We start from the raw sequence: 19,483 nt of genomic DNA on the forward strand, positions 1-19,483 counted from the left end.
ATAGTCTGTCATACCGGCCCTGACGAAGGGAAATAGCCCTGAAACTCGAGTCGCCTTTATATATATATATATATATTTATATATTTATATATTTGATCCTTTATATTGAACACTCAATATTTCATCTACATTCAATACTTTCTTTCATGGTGCCATCCATTTTTATTTTATTTTATTTTATATTGTATATTGTATATCATATTATATTTTGTATATTCCATATTCTATACCCCACATTAGTTCTGCAGGAATATAAATAAAACATAAAAAACAGACAGTGTTGGAACTCTTTTAAGCAAAATAATATATATATATATATATACACATATACACTTACTATATACATATATATATGTACATACATATATATATTTACATGTATGTATATATACATATTTGTGTCTATCTATCTATCAATCTCTCTTTCTTTCTCTCTCCTTCTCTCTCTCTCTCTCTCTCTCTATATATATATATATATATATATTTATTTATCAAAGTATTGTAAAACCTACGAACATGCCTCTGTGTGTGCGCGCGCGCGCGTCTGTGTGTGCACGTGCTTGTCTGAGTGTGCTGTAATGTATCTATGCATGAATATGTGCGTATTATTTCCAAATGACATGGCATAGACCCTCAAAAAGAAGATAACGCGGAACAGATAACGACATTCTTAGGAGTGAATCTGTCTCTGATGTCATAACAATAAAATTACACGAATGAAGTAACGCCTTCAAAATTACTACACCCTCCTACTTTGAAAAATAAAAAAAAGAAGCCTACTTATTTATAATTTACCCAGAAATATGTAAAGCGTTTTAAACGAGTGTACAGGACGTGGGCTAAAGAAAGAGAAGTTAATCCTGTTATGATTTGCAGATGGGGGATACCCTAAAAAGTAGAATAGCGTACCGGTAATATAATGCCATATTTGGGATGCTTCCTACGTAATAAGTGGAAGTAGTTTAGTTGGCCACTTGTCAACATGATTATAGCTATATATATAAGGATGATCGTTTTCATTCATTATTAAATTGGATCGTTCTAAGCACACAGGTCAGTGCTAATCAGCGAGAAGCAACTCTTTATTAGACAGACGATCGCTACCGTAAGAAATTTCATCATGCTTTACCAAACCATTATAGTTTTCTGCCTGATGTCGGTATGTAATTAATTTTTATTTTATTATATTTCTAACTATATTACTTCCAACTAATTATTTGTTTACTTTCATCAGCAATGTTCATTACATTTACATACATACATACATGCATACATACATGCATGCATGCATGCATGCATACATAATACATACGTACATGTACGCCCTCATATATGTATGTATGTATGCGTATACATGTTTAAATATGTAAATATATATGTATATATATATCTATATATGTGTGTGTGTGTATCTATATATAAATTTATATGCATATATATATATATATATATATATATATATATATATATATATATATATATATATATATATATATATATATATATATATATATATATGCATGTATATATGCATGTATGTACGTATGTCTGTATATATATATATATATATATATACACACACACACACACACACACATATTTTATTATCCACGTTCTATGTACATGTACATGATTTAATGTAAGAGATTGATAACATGATTAACATGTAAATAATCGATATTGATTGAGAGATAAAAGTCTGATTGAAAGTATGCGTGGTCCTAATTGCATGGGTATAGTATCAGAGACAACCAGGTGGGCATCACGATTCTTCTGTTGTCAGATAGTGATGTTATCTCGAAAGGCCATAACTTGAGTAATGCTTTAGAACAATACCAAGAATAGAAATATATTCGAAAACAAAATTATTTTATACACACGCGCGTGCGCGCACACACACACACACACACAGACTCACATAACACACACATATATATACATACATATATATATATAAATATACATGTATATATATATATATATATATATATATATATATATATATATATATTAATATATACTTTTGTTATTTACACCACCTGTCCTCGTCTGTTATTATTTGTATATTCTCCTATATATATATATATGTATATATATATATATATATATATATATATATATATATATATATATATATATATATATATATATATATATATATATATATATATATATATGTATATATATATGTATATATCTATATATCTATATATACATGTATATATATATATATATATATATATATATATATATATATATATATATATATATATATATATATATAAATATATATATATATTCATATATTGGGTTGGCAACTAAGTTCCTGCTGTTTTGTTAAATTTAATTTTTTTAAAGGTTTAATAAAAAATTAATCAATAATGTATTCACCCTTGTTGTTTACAACTTCTTCTCAACGTTCAACAAGATTTTCAATACCTCGTTGGTAGAAATCACCCGATTTCGACTCGAGAAATTGATCCAACCAAGCTCTCAATTCTGCATCAGTATTGAACGAACCCCCGCGTATAGCATCTGAAAGAGATCGAAAGAGGTGGAAATCCGTTGGTGCCAAATCAGGAGAGTACGGCGGGTGTGATAGCACTTCCCAGCCATGCGTTTGAGTGGCTTCCTTGGTCATATTGGCGATATGAGGGCGGGCATTGTCGTGCAGCAGAAGAACTCCATGCTGCCGATTAGGTCTTTTCTCTTGAATAGCCGTGTTGAGTCGTTCCATCTTTTGAACATAGAGATCCGCATTGACCGTTTGGTTTCGTTCAAGCAATTCGTAATGGATAATCCCTTCCCAGTCCTAACATACGCGCAACATTGTTTTACGCGGATGAAGATCTTGTTTCCCGTGCGGTGTCGCTTGTTTACCGTGACTAAGCCATTCCTTACGCTGCTTCATACTGATGTACAGGCACCATTTTTCATCGCCAGTAATGATTCAGTAAAGAAATCGTTGCTTGTGTCCATGAGTTGAGCGATGACGAGCAAGCAAACCAACGGAGATTGTGGCTCGTTGATTTTTGTTGTTGTCACTTAAAGCATGCGGAACCCATGCTCCGTACTTCTTAACCTTTCCTATCGAGTGAAGATGCTTCTCTATAGCAGTGTGGGAGCATTCCATTTTCTCTGCCAGTTCCCTTGTCATTTGACGAGAATTTTCGTACAAAAGTTGGTTTAATCGCTCTTCATCGAACTCAACTGGACGGCCAGAACGAAGTGCATCTTTGAGGTCAAAATTTCCATTTTTGAACTTGGCATACCAATCACGAGCGGTTCTTTCAGCTATGGCACCCACTCCATACACAGCACAATTGTCGCGAGCAGCTTTTGCGGCCTTAGAACCTTGATTAAAAGAAAAAAGAAGGTGTCGAAAATGCTCGTTTTTCTTAACTTGACATTCCATTCTAATGATCTGAAAATAAACAAAAATTAACTAAAATTAAGTAGGAAATAAACAAAATAGATTCCAAAATGATTCAAAAATAGAATTGTCGAAAAAAATAGATTCCAAAATATAAAAACGCAATACATTCCAAAATTAAAAAAACGTCGGGAACTTAGTTGCCACCCCAATATATATGTGTAAGTATATAATATATATATACATGTATGTGTATTCACATATATATAGATATATATGAATACACTAACTATTCTGCCTGTATGTCTGTGCACACCTTTCAATGCAATGTATGCCATAATATCTGCAAATCTAACGGAGGCCTTAAAAGACATTGTAAGTTCCAGAATGATCAGAACTAAACTGCAGCTCTTGGTTATCCAAATCGGATATTCAATTTATGTGGGTGTCTTTTCAAAACATTGTCTGGTTTAAAAAGCCACATCAGATGCCATGATGGTTTTAAGGTGTAGGTACAAGAGGTGGTAAGGCTCTGCATAAGGAGTAGACAACCACCATATATATTTATACATGTGTGTGTGTGTGTGTATGTGTGTGTATGTGTGTGTGTGTGTGCGCGTGTGAGTGTGTGATTACGTGTGCGTGTGTGTGTGTGTGTGTGTGCGTGTATTTTCACACATGCAAGTATAGATACGCCGTACCAAGGTACATACGTACTTCATATGGTACATACGTACTTCATATGGTACATAATATTTTGTTTCAACGAGGTACATTCCTCCAGAAGTGCTAGACATATATCCATTAATATTATGAAATATTTGGATCTACGGTATTCAGTAAAGATGATGTAGCAAATGATCCAAGATATAACAAAGACATGCATGACATTGCCCTGTATCAATTCTTCAGATATAGGACATTCTGTTTCGAGAGCTGTATCTTTAATCAAACTGTGTAAAACATTTGAATACCTTTACGACCAGCCCTGTAATGCTATCAGTCACTTGGAATTAAATATATACTATCCCAAACGTATGACTGTACCGAAAAACAGTTTTATATTCAACTAAGTCATATTATGTTTCGAAGAATAGCTGCCTCAAAGTGAAATTAACTACCTGATATATATATATTATGGGAATTTTTTGAGGACATGAAATCAGCAAAAGAATTAACGGTATATGTCAATTTCTGATACATGATATAAAAAAAAATGTGTGATATTTAATGTTTATGACAACATTTAAATGACGGCTATCTGTGTTATACAACACATAGAAGATTATGTGATCTTTGACAGGCTAGAACCACACATCTGGCTGGTTGGTAGAATCATTTTACCGAGGGGCGAAATACGGAAGTACTTGACTAGTGGTTCTCAACCATTTTTTAAATCTATGGACCCCTTTGTTCACTATTTTATTCTGGTGGCTTACCCCTACCCCATATCCATTCGATGTTTAATAACTAATTTTAAAGATGCATCTTTCAAAATTCCTGTTTTGTTATCCACTCATTTACTTATATAGATTGAATTACGTAAAATGTTAGCGAAAGATACCTAGCTATTTCTTGCCATACATATATTTAGATGAGAACTTTTCAAGGACCCTTTAAATACTTCTGTGGAGCCCTAATTTACTATTTTGCTAGCATAGACCCCCCCCCCCAATCTTATCTGGACCACCAGCGTTCATATGGAACGTGATCGAGAACCACTGCACTAGACAATGTTTTACAGTATTTTATGTCTCTCTAAATTCCGATTTACAATCACGTTTGAATACTTTTGGGGCGATAAAATAAGTAAGTACAATATCTAAGTTGTCTGCATCTGAACTTATATCGAGAACACATTATACATCCACATTTTCACTTCAACACTTGATTGGTTGCTATTTACGATAAAATTTTAAAGATAAATCTTTCATTTGGGTTTCATACTAGAAACCATATGAAAATTACTCCATGGCATTTAAGCGTTATCTTGGTTTAAAATATTTTATCTTTTTGATTTGTAATATTTCAACCTTTTCTCAAGCACATAATTCACCTTAGGGAAGTTTATAAGTGGATTGTTTTTGTTATGCAAAACTAGTCTAATTTTTTGAAGAATTCGCCGAATCTAAAAAAGTAAACGAAATACAATTGTCTGCACTGATTCAGGCATAAATGTCTATGGATTTTCTTTTCAGCAGCGAATTTATTGGAGGAAAGAAAATATGCCAGATCATATATTGTAATATAAAATCCTAATAACTAATGTAAACACATTGGTGGTTCACCAATTTCCAATCAAGCCATATTAGCAGAATTAATCTTCAACGCTGTGTATGTTCATTGTTTTAAAACCTATAAAATTAGATCATGAGAAATGATAATATTTGAAGAAAGTTCTGTTCGAGTAAGCAAATGGACACACATTTATGCATTGAAAAGAACATAACGAAATGAAAGGAAAGAGAATGTGAAAGAGAGAATGTGCGTAAGAGAGTAGAGAAAGGCCAACAGATAGAGAAAGAGAGAGAGAGAGAGAGAGTGGGAGAGAGACCCAAATCAAACAGTTTATCAGGTGTTAGAATGGACCTGAATAAATAAGAAACACTTAACATGAAAGGAACCATTGAAAAGTGGATAAGAGACCATATTTCTCATATTATTCGAAGTTAACACTTTTATGCCTTTAACCTCAAGAATACGGTGGATCAGGAAATTGTCATTGACACTGCTAAATGTTTACCTTTTCTGAAATGTTTTTCTCAATGTTCATCAAAAATTTTAATAAATTTCGTTAGGCGTATTTACATATTTAAAGAAACAACCATTCCACGTTAACTTATACTGGAAAGAATATAAATGAATTGATATTCATATAAGAATTGAGATTTAAGTTTCAAATAAAGCCATATCTCTTTTATGTAGAACGCTTTCATAAGTATTTCCTCTTAGATTTTATTAAGATTTAGTGTTAAGGGAAGAGTGTTACACTTGGTAAATCATTCGATGTATTGATATCAAATGGTGTATTTTAGTCAGCTACAATACCTAAGCAGAGAAAAGGGATCATTTCGTACGAATCAGATACTATGTGATTGATTTTTATCAGAAAAGTGAGATTGCAGCAGAAAACCCTTTGCTTTGTGGACGTATATAGCGGCAAGTTAAAATATTCAGACAACTACAATTTTTGAAAAGAAATTTCTCGGAGATTATTGATCCTTATTTTCTTATTTTCTAAATAAGGATCAATAATCTTCCAGAGATTAGCTCATGCTGTCTCTACCTAATGTCTATATTTATTCAATGTTATTTCATTGGTAGTTAAAAATGCTGTTCCACTCCAATAATTCGCCTAACATAGCCGAATATACAGTTTAAATTGTTAGATATGCCGTCTCAACGCTGCTGAGCGTTATCCTGTCACGTTTTCAGAAATAAACCACTGATCAGAATATACTAACCACCTAAAATCTTAATCCGTGTGTCTCTCATAATGTTCGGTTAAGTAAAATATCCAGCCTTTCTTTTATAATAATTTTTAATTCAGAACTTCCTCGTGATACAAATGTTAGTCGATTTTAAGTAAAATATCATCTATGGAATATGCTTTTATTATCCTTGACGCTTTCCTTTCCACAGTAAAAGGTCAGTTAGAATGAACTTTGGATTGTCTCATCTCAGAGTATATAGACACAAATTTATAAACAGATTATATGAATAATTGACCGATAAACTTTTTAAAGTTTCTTTATTAAAATTGACGTCTGTTTTTCTTTTTCTTCTTCCAGGTCTCAGCCTTTAGTATGTCGATGAAACGTAAGCTGTAACTGTATAGTTTTACATCTTTCAAATTGTAAAGAATGAATATCTCTTTATTTAGGTTAAACTTTCATAATATTATTCTCTCTTTAGATTTGTAAATTATTTCTTAAATACTTTTATATACATCATCTGTCTCATTTAAAACCACTTCACACGCTAGGTCTACAGCATAGCGTTAATTGAAGTCTCGCACTTACCATTTAGGTTTTCAATGACGTCACAAACAAAACTGGTTATAATTTGTAATGTTTCTCACAAAATATAAACGGAAGTTCGGATATATTTAAATATTCTAGACTGCAATGATAACTAAGTCATGATCGACATGTTTCCTTTATCTAGCATTTAATTTCACTGAAATAGGTTAGAAATTCCCCTGCCTACGTGGGAAATACTCACAAATATACACAAATGTATGTGAACCATATATGTATACATAAGATATAATGGATAGCCACACCTACATAAATTAAGTGTAGCAATGTAGCATCGTATGGTTAAATTATGATTCACATGAATCCGCCAATTGTGTAAGTTAATATTGTAAGAAGCGTCTTACACATTATGCCCAATGTAGACGAAAGCACACATACCTGAAAACCTCATTCTCTCAATAATTTCACATATCGGAGATCTATTCTTTCGAGGTGAGATCAAGACTGCTTATTGAGAGCCAAAATAAACTGCCATAGTACCTTTATATAAAACAGGCAATATCGTCGAATTATGGTAAAAAAAACTTGAATATTTAAGATACTTCAATATTTTACAGCTACATAAATATTGAAATGTAGAAGGATTTTTCTTTTAAGAACCCTAAGAAACTCACCAATGGTCCCTTTATTAAGCATTAAGTCAACATCAGAAAGAAGGCAATGCAGACGGTTGAATAATTTTTAGCATGTTACAGGTACTTAACGATTATTAAAACATGGAGAATTGAAACTTTACAATTATTTTCTTTTGCTCTACTGTTACTCGCTTCACAATATTTATGGTAACTTAAGGTCTTGTGCCTTCAGTAGAAAGGAATATTTATTGTAACTTAACGTAGTATATTATTTGATAATAATCGAATTGATTAGAATCAGTAAAAGAATAATTGTTATATTCATAAATTCTTTATTTATTCACTTTTCAAAATAGGTTGCAAAGGAAAAGCAGTAAATATTATGCTTGTAATGGATTCTTCCAGTAGTATTTGGATAGAAGATTATAAAAAACAGCTACAATTTGCTCGTGAATTGGTCGACAATTTCGATATCGGTCAAACCAACTCTCATGTACGTGTTGGTGCTATAACATTTAGTCGTACGGCTCATTTAGATATACCTTTGGGAAGATATGCGAGCAAAAAGAAATTACAGAAAGCTATTATAAAAATCCCTTATAGAACCGGAGAAACCAACACTGCAGAAGCTCTGCGTCTCCTAAGAACAGAAATTGAACCAAAGATGAAAGTCTTCACAGCTCCATTTATGGTAATAGTCATCACAGATGGGAAATCACGTGATAGCTGGTCTACTCGATACGAAGCCCATTTGCTTCATAAACTCGGTGTACATATTTATGCTATTGGTGTCGGTTTGTATTATGACTTAAGGGAGTTGAAGTCCATCGCTAGTGATCCTGTCAGAAATATCCGGTTAGTGTCAAGTTACTCGGCATTGGAGAATATTGCAAAACAATTTGGTGTAAAAACATGTGAAGGTGAGTTGCACAAACATAATTCTTGAAACTTCAAACTACTCTGCCTATATCCCTGCTTATCATTTGTCCTCTGTCTCTCACCCCCGATTCTTCTTTTCTTCTCTCTCATGTTACTAAAATTCTTTCTCACTAACTTCCAATTTGTTTCTCTATTTCCCTTTTTTGCATTTGTTCTCGTCTTTTCTCGCTCAATTCAAATATATTTATGCTAAAGTAAGTTTAGAAATCACAAACAATATACCTGGAAGCATTGTAGCAGCATAACTGTGAGGCTATAGCATTTGCCACTCTACCGAGTAATAAAGGACTGCTGGCTCTCGCAGCACTTTTCATAAGTATCGTTTACTGTAAACTCGGAACAGTCACCAAAATGAGTTAGTAGGATTTTATAGATAGAAACTGTACGAAAGACTGTCTTAACATCTGATGAGATGGATGTGTCCTACGCACCCACGAAACTTTAGGTCACGTGGAACTGAGTCAAACTTATTAAATATATGGTAGGCACGGCTGTGTAGTTATGAAGCTCACTTTGCAACCACATGCTTTCGAGTTCAGTCTCAGTACCGATCCCTTGGGTAAGTATCTTCAACTATAGTCCCTAGTCGACCAATGGCTTGTGAGTGAATGTGAGAGACGGGAACCCGTCGAATACACACACGCACACACACACACGCACACACACACACAAACACACACACACACACACACACACACACACACACACACACACACACACACACACACACACACACACACACACACACACTCATATGAATGATGTACGTATGTATATATGCATGAATGGGTGTCTTTGTTGGCTTGTTTACCTCCTTATAATTCAGAGTTTCGACAAAATAGACCGATAGAATCACTACTACCAGATTTTAAAAAAATAAGTTCTGGGGTTGATACGACCGACTAAAATATTCTTGAAGATGATGTTTCAACATGGCCGCAGTTCAAAGACTGAAACAAACGAAAAGAAGAAAAGGAATAAAGGAATGAATTATATCCAGACATTGACATTCAGTAATGCATATCTAAATATTCTATAATCAAAACATTTTATTGCTGAAATGAAATTTTTTCGTGAGAAAAAATAAATAAGAGTAATGCAGTTCTCAATACTCTGTTATTCACCAAGTTGGTTTTTCTTGATTTTTCATTGTATCAAATTTACATAATTTACGTCAATAATGCTGCTGAGAAAACTGTCACTCATTCTCATTTTCGCTTTCCTCTTAATCTGATGTCTTGGTGCTTGTATCACTTTTCATTGTCAATGAAAATGTTTCATTTTTAATAGGTTAAGTGTTATTAAGTTTGTTTTTTTTCATAAAATATAATATAACAGTCAACACACTTTTTTGTTTCTTTGGCTTACAAACTATATTTTTTTATCGTTTACTTATTGTTTACAGATATTACAACTCCGCCACCAACTACAACAACTACGACTCCGAAACCGACAACAACGACTACGACTCCGAAACCGACAACGACTACTACGACTCCGAAACCGACAACGACGACTACGACTCCGAAACCAACGACAACAAAAATTCCACGTCTGCAAAGAGATGACCAGAGTAAGTAGCTCACTTTAAAGCATTGCCTCCATACATAACTACAGAGCTTTCCAGACATTCTACATTAGCTCAATTTTTTAAAGTAAGGCACCCGACAAAATGCTTAGTCGTGTTTCGTCTGTCTTTACGTTCTGAGTTCAAATGCCACTGGGGTCGACTTTGCCTTTCATCCTTTCTATGTCCATAAAATAAGTACCAGTTGACTAGTTGGATCGATGTAATCGACTTATTCCCTAGCCCGAAATTACTAGCCTTGAGGCCAAAATTTGAAACCAATGTACTTTTTTAAAATATAGCTTTTTTTATGTCGCCTCTCACAAATCACGTATCTAAAAATATTCACAGAGTCGTCTGTTATGAAAATATACTTCGTGAAATTCGGACAGATTTGACTTAGTTTCACAACACACATAGAAACTATCTGTAACAAATTAAGGATGTTTTCCTTTTGATCGGCAAGTCGATTAATTAATTCTTTTAAACTAAACACTTTCAAGCTTCGGATACTGGTAGAATGTGTCATATAGAACATCTTTTACTCTTGGCGTTGTTGAGAAAAGTTTGCATTTTCGAAGTTATTTCGTGTTAAAGTTGTCGTATTTCGGTAATTTCAACCAATTAATGAATATAATTACTGCTGTTGCTTGTCAACAACAACTATCGGCGGTGTATATTTCGTTTGTCACTATTATTTATGACATCGTTTGTGCGTTTGTACTGGTTTTAGCTTTAGGGTTAGCGTTTTAGGGTTAGGGTTTTAGGGTTAGGGTTTTAGGGTTAGGGTTTTAGGGTTAGGGTTAGGGTTTTAGGGTTAGGGTTAGAGTTTTAGGGATAGGGTTAAGGTTACGGAAAAAAAGTGAAACATGAAGAAATTGGAGGGGCAATTTTCCGGAATCTCCGTAGCTGGGATTTTGGCAAAAAAATGATAAAAAAAAACAAAACAATAATTTGCGAGAAAATGGGGGGTGGAGCGGAGGAAGTCTTTCCGAAAATAGTAGCTGAAAAACAGGAAAACAAAACTTAAAAGCAGTAGAAATTCACGAACGATTATGGTGTTGTCGTGAAGTAAACGTGCTTCAGATACACTCGTTTATTCATACGAACGTAACTGAGGTGAAATATGTCATAAATAACAGTGACAAACGAAATATACACCACCGGAAGTTGTTGTTGACAAACAACAGCAGTAACTTTATTCAGCTCAATAGACATCATTGATTGGTTGAAATTACCGAAATACGACAACTTTAACACGAAGTAACTTCGAAAATACAAACTTTTCTCAACAACGCTAAGAGTAAAGGATGTTCTATATGACACATTCTACCAGTATTTGAAGTTTTAAAGTGTTTAGTTGAAAAAATTAATTTATCGACATGCCGATCAAAAGGAAAAGATCCCACATTAAAAGCACACAACACACAGTTTGGAAACCTCTGCACAAAGAAGACATAAGCTGAAATCATGAATTTATGTTGCTTTTTCTCTCTAGTGATATTCCTTCTAGAAAGAACAGCATCTTTTATGTTTTGAATTTTACTTGCTGCAGGGTTTAGTCGAACAAATTGACTCTAGTATTTATCTTTAATTCTGGTACTTATTCTATTCGGTTCTATTTTGCCGAAACGCTAAGTAACGGGGACGTAAACAAACAAACACCGGTTGTAAAACAGTGGTGGAGATCAAATACAAGCACATAAGCGCACTCAAAACACATACTTATACGTGTATATATAGGATCGTTTTCCACGCTGTTTCTATCTACCAAATTCATTCACAAGGCATTGATCGGTCCCCGGCTGTTGTAGAACACACTGGTTCAAGGTGCTGAATTGAGAGACTGAACCCGGCCGTATTGTGAGATTGAACCCGAAACTATGTGTTTGCAAAGGGAGCTCCTTAACCATACAGCATGCTTAATATTGAAAAATCTATCACTGTTCTACTATGATACATAATATTAGTTATTATCTCAGTGGAGTGAGATGGAGTGACATACATTAGGACACTGGGTTAAATTTCCTGTAGAATTTAGTTTCTCTTCCTTCTGTCACTTTTAACTTTAATGAATAACTAATCGTATACTGAGCACCTTTCACCTTTCATTTGTGGCAATGTAGAAGGCCTTTGATTAGAAACCATGTAGTTTATGCATAGGTGGACAATGAACATGCATTGCAATAGCAAAAGTAGAATTAAGGACTATACATGCATACACTCACAGATATATATATATATATATATATATATATATATATATATATGCGAGTAAAAATAAATACAAAAAAGGTGGTTTTTTTTGTATGATTGTGTATAGAGGAATATATTATTTTGCTTAAAAGAGTTCCAACACTGTCTGTTTTTTATGTTTTATTTATATTCCTGCAGAACTAATGTGGGGTATAGAATATGGAATATACAATATATAATATGATATACAATATACAATATAAAATAAAATAAAATAAAAATGGATGGCACCATGAAAGAAAGTATTGAATGTAGATGAAATATTGAGTGTTCAATATAAAGGATCAAATATATAAATATATAAATATAAATATATATATATAAAGGCGACTCGAGTTTCAGGGCTATTTCCCTTCGTCATGGCCGGTATGACAGACTTTTGTCATACCGGCCATGACGAAGGGAAATAGCCCTGAAACTCGAGTCGCCTTTATATATATATATTTATATTTATATATTTATACATTTGATCCTTTATATTGAACACTCAATATTTCATCTACATTCAATACTTTCTTTCATGGTGCCATCCATTTTTATTTTATTTTATTTTATATTGTATATTGTATATCATATTATATATTGTATATTCCATATTCTATACCCCACATTAGTTCTGCAGGAATATAAATAAAACATAAAAAACAGACAGTGTTGGAACTCTTTTAAGCAAAATAATATATATATAAATATATATATATATATATATATATATATATATATATATAGTTTTAGGGAAAAGAACCAAGGTTATATATATATATTTTATACTGTGAAACTTAATTTAATTTAAATTTTTAATAAATTGAATTTAATTGAGTTTTTACCTGTAAATTTGGATTTTTATCCCTAATATATATATATATATATATATATATATATATATATATATATATATTGTGTGTGTGTGTATGTGTGTGTGTTGTGAAAATGGTACTCCCCTTCCTGCGTAACAAAGTCAGGCAGTTAGTCGTTGTAGGAAGGTCAGTAGTAGTAGAGTCGTTGTACGAGTTCACAGTTGGAGTAGTGTCAGTTACGTGATATATAAGAATTCGAGTTAATGTCAAGGTAGACGTTTCAAAATCATTGTCTTGCGGAGCTGTCAGCGATAGTACGATAGACGAGTCAAAGATGATAAAACACGGAATACCGCCACAACACAATGGTGGCGACAAGAATATTGCAGTGCCGACAATAACATACAAGTGAACGAGGATTTCACATCATAACAATACACTGCCCCCCACCCACAATTTAAATAACGGGCTCTATCTGGTTAAGGAAGGGTATTATATATTTTTGTAGTTAAAGATTACAACTTGCAAGATTGTTTCGAGTCTCGGAAGAAGCTCATTAGTAGCCATATTAAGAAGTTAATAAGATAGTAAAAAAGATGGTAGAAAAAAAAAAATTGAACAAAATATATTAAAAATAAAGGCAACAGAGGAACGAAACGAAACTTTTAAAGCAGTTTGGGTTAGAATTCGGATTAGAAATGAAGCTGGTAATCAATACAGAGTAGATGAAGTAAAATTTTTAATTTTTAGGCTTGGCTGTGTGGTAAGAAGTTTACTTCCCAACAACATGGTTTCGTGGTTCAGAACCACTGCGTAATACCTTGGGTATGTGTCTTCTACAATAGACTTGGGCCGGCCAAAGCCTTGCAAGTGGATTTGATAGACAGAACCTGAAAGAAGCCTGTCGTAAATATATATATATATATATATATATAATTATGTGTATTTCTTCTATCTTAATGAATAAAAATTCTTCTGATAATGGGTCATAATGTCTTACGTTTAAGATGATTCCCATGCTTTCCCTGATGAGAAGGTTACAATTTTAATATCAAAGATCCCTATGGACCACACAGGTTGTAATCCTTTGAAACATATGTAGGAATAAAGTATGCAATTATAACATGCGTTTTCTCCATTCCTTAAATTCTTAATATATATATATATATATATATATATATATATATATATATATATATATATATATATATATATATATCAGTAGTTCTTTGACTGCTATTTCTGAATTCTCAGTATGTTGAAGAAGCAGGTTACTGTCAATCCCTATATATTTATGATTATAAATGTTTTTTACCGAAGAAGGTTTTTTCATACTGAGCTACCCGGCAAAATTGTTAATTATTAATTTTATTACTAATTGACGATTCCCTGCCCTGCATATCTATATATATATATATGTATGAATGTATGTATGTATGTTTGTGTGTGTGTGTGTGTACCTTTGTGTCTGTGTTTGTCTCCCACCATCGCATGACAACCAGTGCGTGTTTACGTCCCCGTAGCTTAGCGGTTCGGCAAAAGTTTTTGATAGAATAAGTACCAGGCTTTAAAAATCAATTAAGTACCGATGTAGTTTCGACTAAAATTCTTCGATTCGGTGCCCTAGCATGGCCACAGTGTGAAACAAGTAAAAATTAAAAAAAAGATTAAAAGTGAAAGTATGATTTACATAACGAATAGTTACTAAACATACAAGGGGACGCAACTTAAACTGCAAATATTCCATAATAAATGAAAAAACGTTGCGAAGATATCCAGATGGTATTTGTACAAATATGTAAAATGTTGGCATAATGCATAATCATCAATGCTTGAAAATTGAGTTTCAACATGTTATGAGAGTAAAATCTAAAAATATACAATATGTAAATAACTTGTACTTGAGAGGGGTTATTAATATGTAGGTGTATTTACTATCAAGGAATTAGAAAATGGTTAGGCATTTGATTTAGGGATGAAAATATGCGGTGTGAAGGATTGAAACAATAGACATTTGTTGATGTGATTTTTAGGCAATGGGAATGAGTTCAATACGAGGATGCCAAGAGATGCAGGTAAAATTTAAGGCAAATTATTATACAGAAAATATAATAGCAATGTGTGTATGTGTGTGTGTGTGTGTGTGTGTGTGTGTGTGTGTGTGTGTGTGTGTAGGCACTTTACTTATTGGTTAAGGTGTTGCCCTCATGATCGGATTGTGGTTCCGATTGCAGGAGAAAGGGATGCATTGTGTTTTTAAGTACTTTATTGTACATTTTTCTCCTCGTTACTCTTGAACACTTTAAACTTAGCTGGTAAAAATGAATAATCTTGCGACAGACGACGATTGGCGTCCCGTCCAGTAGGGAAATATATACGCACATGAATCCAGGAAAGCGGTCTTATGAGCCCATGGGGAGGAACTATGGTCCTTTTTCACACACACACACACACACACACACACACACACACTATACCTGACCATCCCCATATTCCACACTTTACATCCCACCCACATTCACATATATACGACGGGTTTCTTTCAGTTTCCGTTTAGCAAGGCTTTGGTGGTCCGCCCAGGTTTCATAGAATAACTTTGCCCAGTGTGCCACATGCAATGGGACTAAACCCGAAACCATGTGGTTGGGAACAAAGTTTCTATACACACATGCACGCGCACATAAAGACCTAATGCTTATATTGATCAGAACCTTTGATAATTTCCTAGTAATTACGAATAGAGATTCCTATCGTTACAACATTGTTAAAAGGCGCGTCATAAAAATGCATGTGGTTGAAAGATAAAGGGAGATAATTCAGTAACACTATAAAGAAAAATATATTTTTTTTACCAAATGAAATATTTCTTTTATTTTTAGAATGTTATTTTATGTGTAAAAGCATTGATAAAATAGATAGATATTTTGTGAGCTAAATATTTACATTTCATTAGATTTTAAATTACTGATTTTAAGTTGGAATATTTCACTCATTCAAGTAAAATTCCAAAAAATAAATATGAAGAATGTAGAAAAGAATATTACTACAGAAAGTAAGCGATTTACTAACCTCTGAGTTTTATTACAAAATCAACTTTCCTCCTCCATATCTTATTGAAAAAAAACCCCCAAAAAACCAAATACTGTTTTAAGTACGTGTTTTGTTTAGTCGAATTAAATATGAAGAAGTCGCTAAACTAATCATGTTCTGTATCTTAACTTCATAAAATTATTTTTTCATTTATTTCAGGCGCTATATCTTTTGGATATGATCTTTTATTAATGGGAGCCTATCGAGCCAATATGATCACGAGGTTCATCAATACCCTTCTTCCGTACACTGATTATGGCAACTTTGCAGTTGTTACCTATGCCCATTGTCCTACAAGCTACGATGTTCCATTCACATCATTGTTAAATAAATCGGAAGCAGATATAAGCCATAGTATCAAATTAAATGTTCCTGGATTGGCAGATGTTGTGCACCAGATTGGAAACGAACTATACAAAGAAAGTAATATCAACAAAAGTAAAACTGCTGTTTTATTTATTGATCCATTGGTATCAGTTATAAAACCTGATGTAGTTAGTGAAACTAAAAAACTTAAACAGAATGGGGCAAAAGTATTTCTAATAAGCGTCGGACGTAAAGAATGGCGAAACATACAACTTGTGCGCTCTTTGAGCAGTCAACCGTATCATAGGTACATTTACAATGCACCAAATTACAACCGATTAGTACAGAGAGCTGAATATCGACCTTTCCAATACAGAAAAATGTGTAAAAGCAATAGGTTATAGTCTTATTTCGTAACGACTGCAGGATCAGTCAAGAGAACTTCTTCCATTTACTTTATTTTAGTAAATTATTGCTTATGTAAATATACAATTTATATTTAAAACATGATTTCTTCATCGGCACCTGCACCTACATCTTCGTAAACATTTTTGTCATCATTCATTCTTCTTATATTCCTTTTTATGACATTGTCTGACGAGTATTGCAGAGAAACTAACTTCTTTCAGGAAATGTATTAATTCTAATTAACTGAAATGAATAATTTTCGGTTGTTCTTCACGAGGACACCTAATCTGTTGCTGGCAGCAGTTCTTTTCCAAGTCTTTTCGAGCCATAATGTAAAAATATATACGAATTTTGCTTCATTATGAAAGATAGGTAAGTTATCTGCAATCTGAGTTCGCAACATGTATAAACGTCGATTTTGATACAAACAACGCATAGTCTCATTTGTCATCCATTATAAATATCTGTACTTATATCTATGTAAGAAATTTTTATATATATTGAAATAAATTCTATATTTATTATTACATAATACATTCTTGTCTCAGAGTTTATTATTAATCTTCCTTCTTTTGACACTCACTCAACACTGATACATCCCTAACTCTTTACAGCAACTTGCTTAACTCCCTAAAAGTAACCTTGACTGACACACAGACACTCCCAAGCACATTTGATCTCTTTTTCATTTCCAAACCCATTGCCTACAAGTCCATAACTGTCTCTTCACCTATGGAGTGGTCTGGTCACTGTCTTACCACGACTACACAACCACATACATGACAAGGCCTTCCCTATGAATCCTCTAATATTTCAAGTTATGCAGAACTCTCAGTTTTATGCAATCTCTGACAGCACATGTGCTACATTTTTGAGCTATTAAGCCTTTGACTAAAACAAGCCTTTGACAGAAAGTACCGTCTCAGACATGTCTCTCCACTTCACACACAGCAAAAACTACATGCCCTATATCCCTTGAATGGTTTATTCATAATTCATATTAAAGACAAACGTCCGGAGAAATTCACGCACTCATCAAAAGTGAATGGTGTTTACCCAAGATCGTAACTCTTGCAAAATCAGTTTCCGAATCGTAAAAGATACCACTGTATATCACGCAGTCTTTCAGCTCCCCTATCTCCCAAATTGCAAGTGATCCTCCTGATTCCTTGTCAAAAGTATTACAATTAAATTTTCAGTTTGCTCTTTCCTTTCCACTTCTCTACTACAACGGTTTTGTGAATAGTACTCCTGTACGTAAAGCATCTATCTTCGCTATCGCTTTGCAACCAGCTCCACACTACCTACACGGTGAATATTTTCGAAATTACCCACTTCCATCTAACCAGATTTATTACTTTGAATACATTCATGCTAAGCGCATTCAATACTTTGAATACATACGTACCATGCGCAAAAGTACCTCCGATTACTTCAGATCATTAAGGTTACTGACCTGATCTTAAATTCCCACCTCTCAGCAAGCATATGACTCGATGTTTGGAAACACATTACAGTGCGTCTCATACCCCAAAGAGAAACCCATCTGATCCCTACCAATTATCGTTCTGTCGTGCTCACTCCCAGTATCTCAAGAGTAATGGAGATACCTATAAAGAAATTCATACTTCAATATATTGATTTTCTCTGCTTCTGCCTGTCTGTCTGTTTGTCTGACTCTGTATCTGTTTGTCTGTCTGTCTTTCACTCTCTTTCTCTCTCATGACCACCATAAAACTCCTTTATGTCATTCATGAATGGATTCTCACTCTAAGAAATTTGCTAGAGGCAATGTTCTCGGCATCAAGAAAGTTTTCGACAGCATCTGATATGCAAAACTTATAAAAGCTACCAGTCTGTGAGCTACCCTCTTCTCTTATCTCTTGGGTCAGTAGTTTCCTATTGCGGAGCCTTTTCTGATAGAGTGCTCTCTATCTCTGATGTACACCAGAGTTCAGTTCTGTCCTTCACACTCTTCCTTCTTTATATCAATGATATTCTTGCTGTTCCAGCCAAAAATGCCCACACTTACGCACGTGTTACCGTCTCTCTACTTAAGCGTCATTCATATTAAACCTAGACACCACTTACCAAACCTAAACAGAGACCTCGAAAGCCTCCTCCTGTAGAGT

The 19,483-nt window shown here is 33.5% G+C and overlaps 1 protein-coding gene across 2 annotated transcripts; it reads left to right on the forward strand.

Moving 5' to 3' along the window:
* The first annotated feature begins 930 nt into the window (after window positions 1-930).
* On the forward strand, window positions 931-17,885 carry LOC106869981 (uncharacterized). Of its 2 annotated transcripts, XM_014915930.3 has the most exons (5): window positions 931-1,159; window positions 7,165-7,192; window positions 8,345-8,908; window positions 10,333-10,500; window positions 16,797-17,885. In XM_014915930.3, the coding sequence occupies exons 1-5, from the start codon at window positions 1,121-1,123 to the stop codon at window positions 17,345-17,347; spliced, it is 1,350 nt and encodes a 449-aa protein (XP_014771416.1). In that variant the 5' UTR covers window positions 931-1,120; the 3' UTR covers window positions 17,348-17,885. The 2 variants fall into 2 exon arrangements, with proteins under 2 accessions (XP_014771416.1, XP_052823189.1); XM_052967229.1 differs by lacking the exons at window positions 931-1,159; window positions 7,165-7,192 and adding an exon at window positions 7,239-7,256.
* Window positions 17,886-19,483: the final 1,598 nt, after the last annotated feature.

The sequence above is a fragment of the Octopus bimaculoides genome, chromosome 4, assembly GCF_046866305.1.
Source record: "Octopus bimaculoides isolate indiv1 chromosome 4, ASM4686630v1, whole genome shotgun sequence".
In the NCBI taxonomy this organism is placed as follows: Eukaryota; Metazoa; Mollusca; class Cephalopoda; order Octopoda; family Octopodidae; genus Octopus; species Octopus bimaculoides.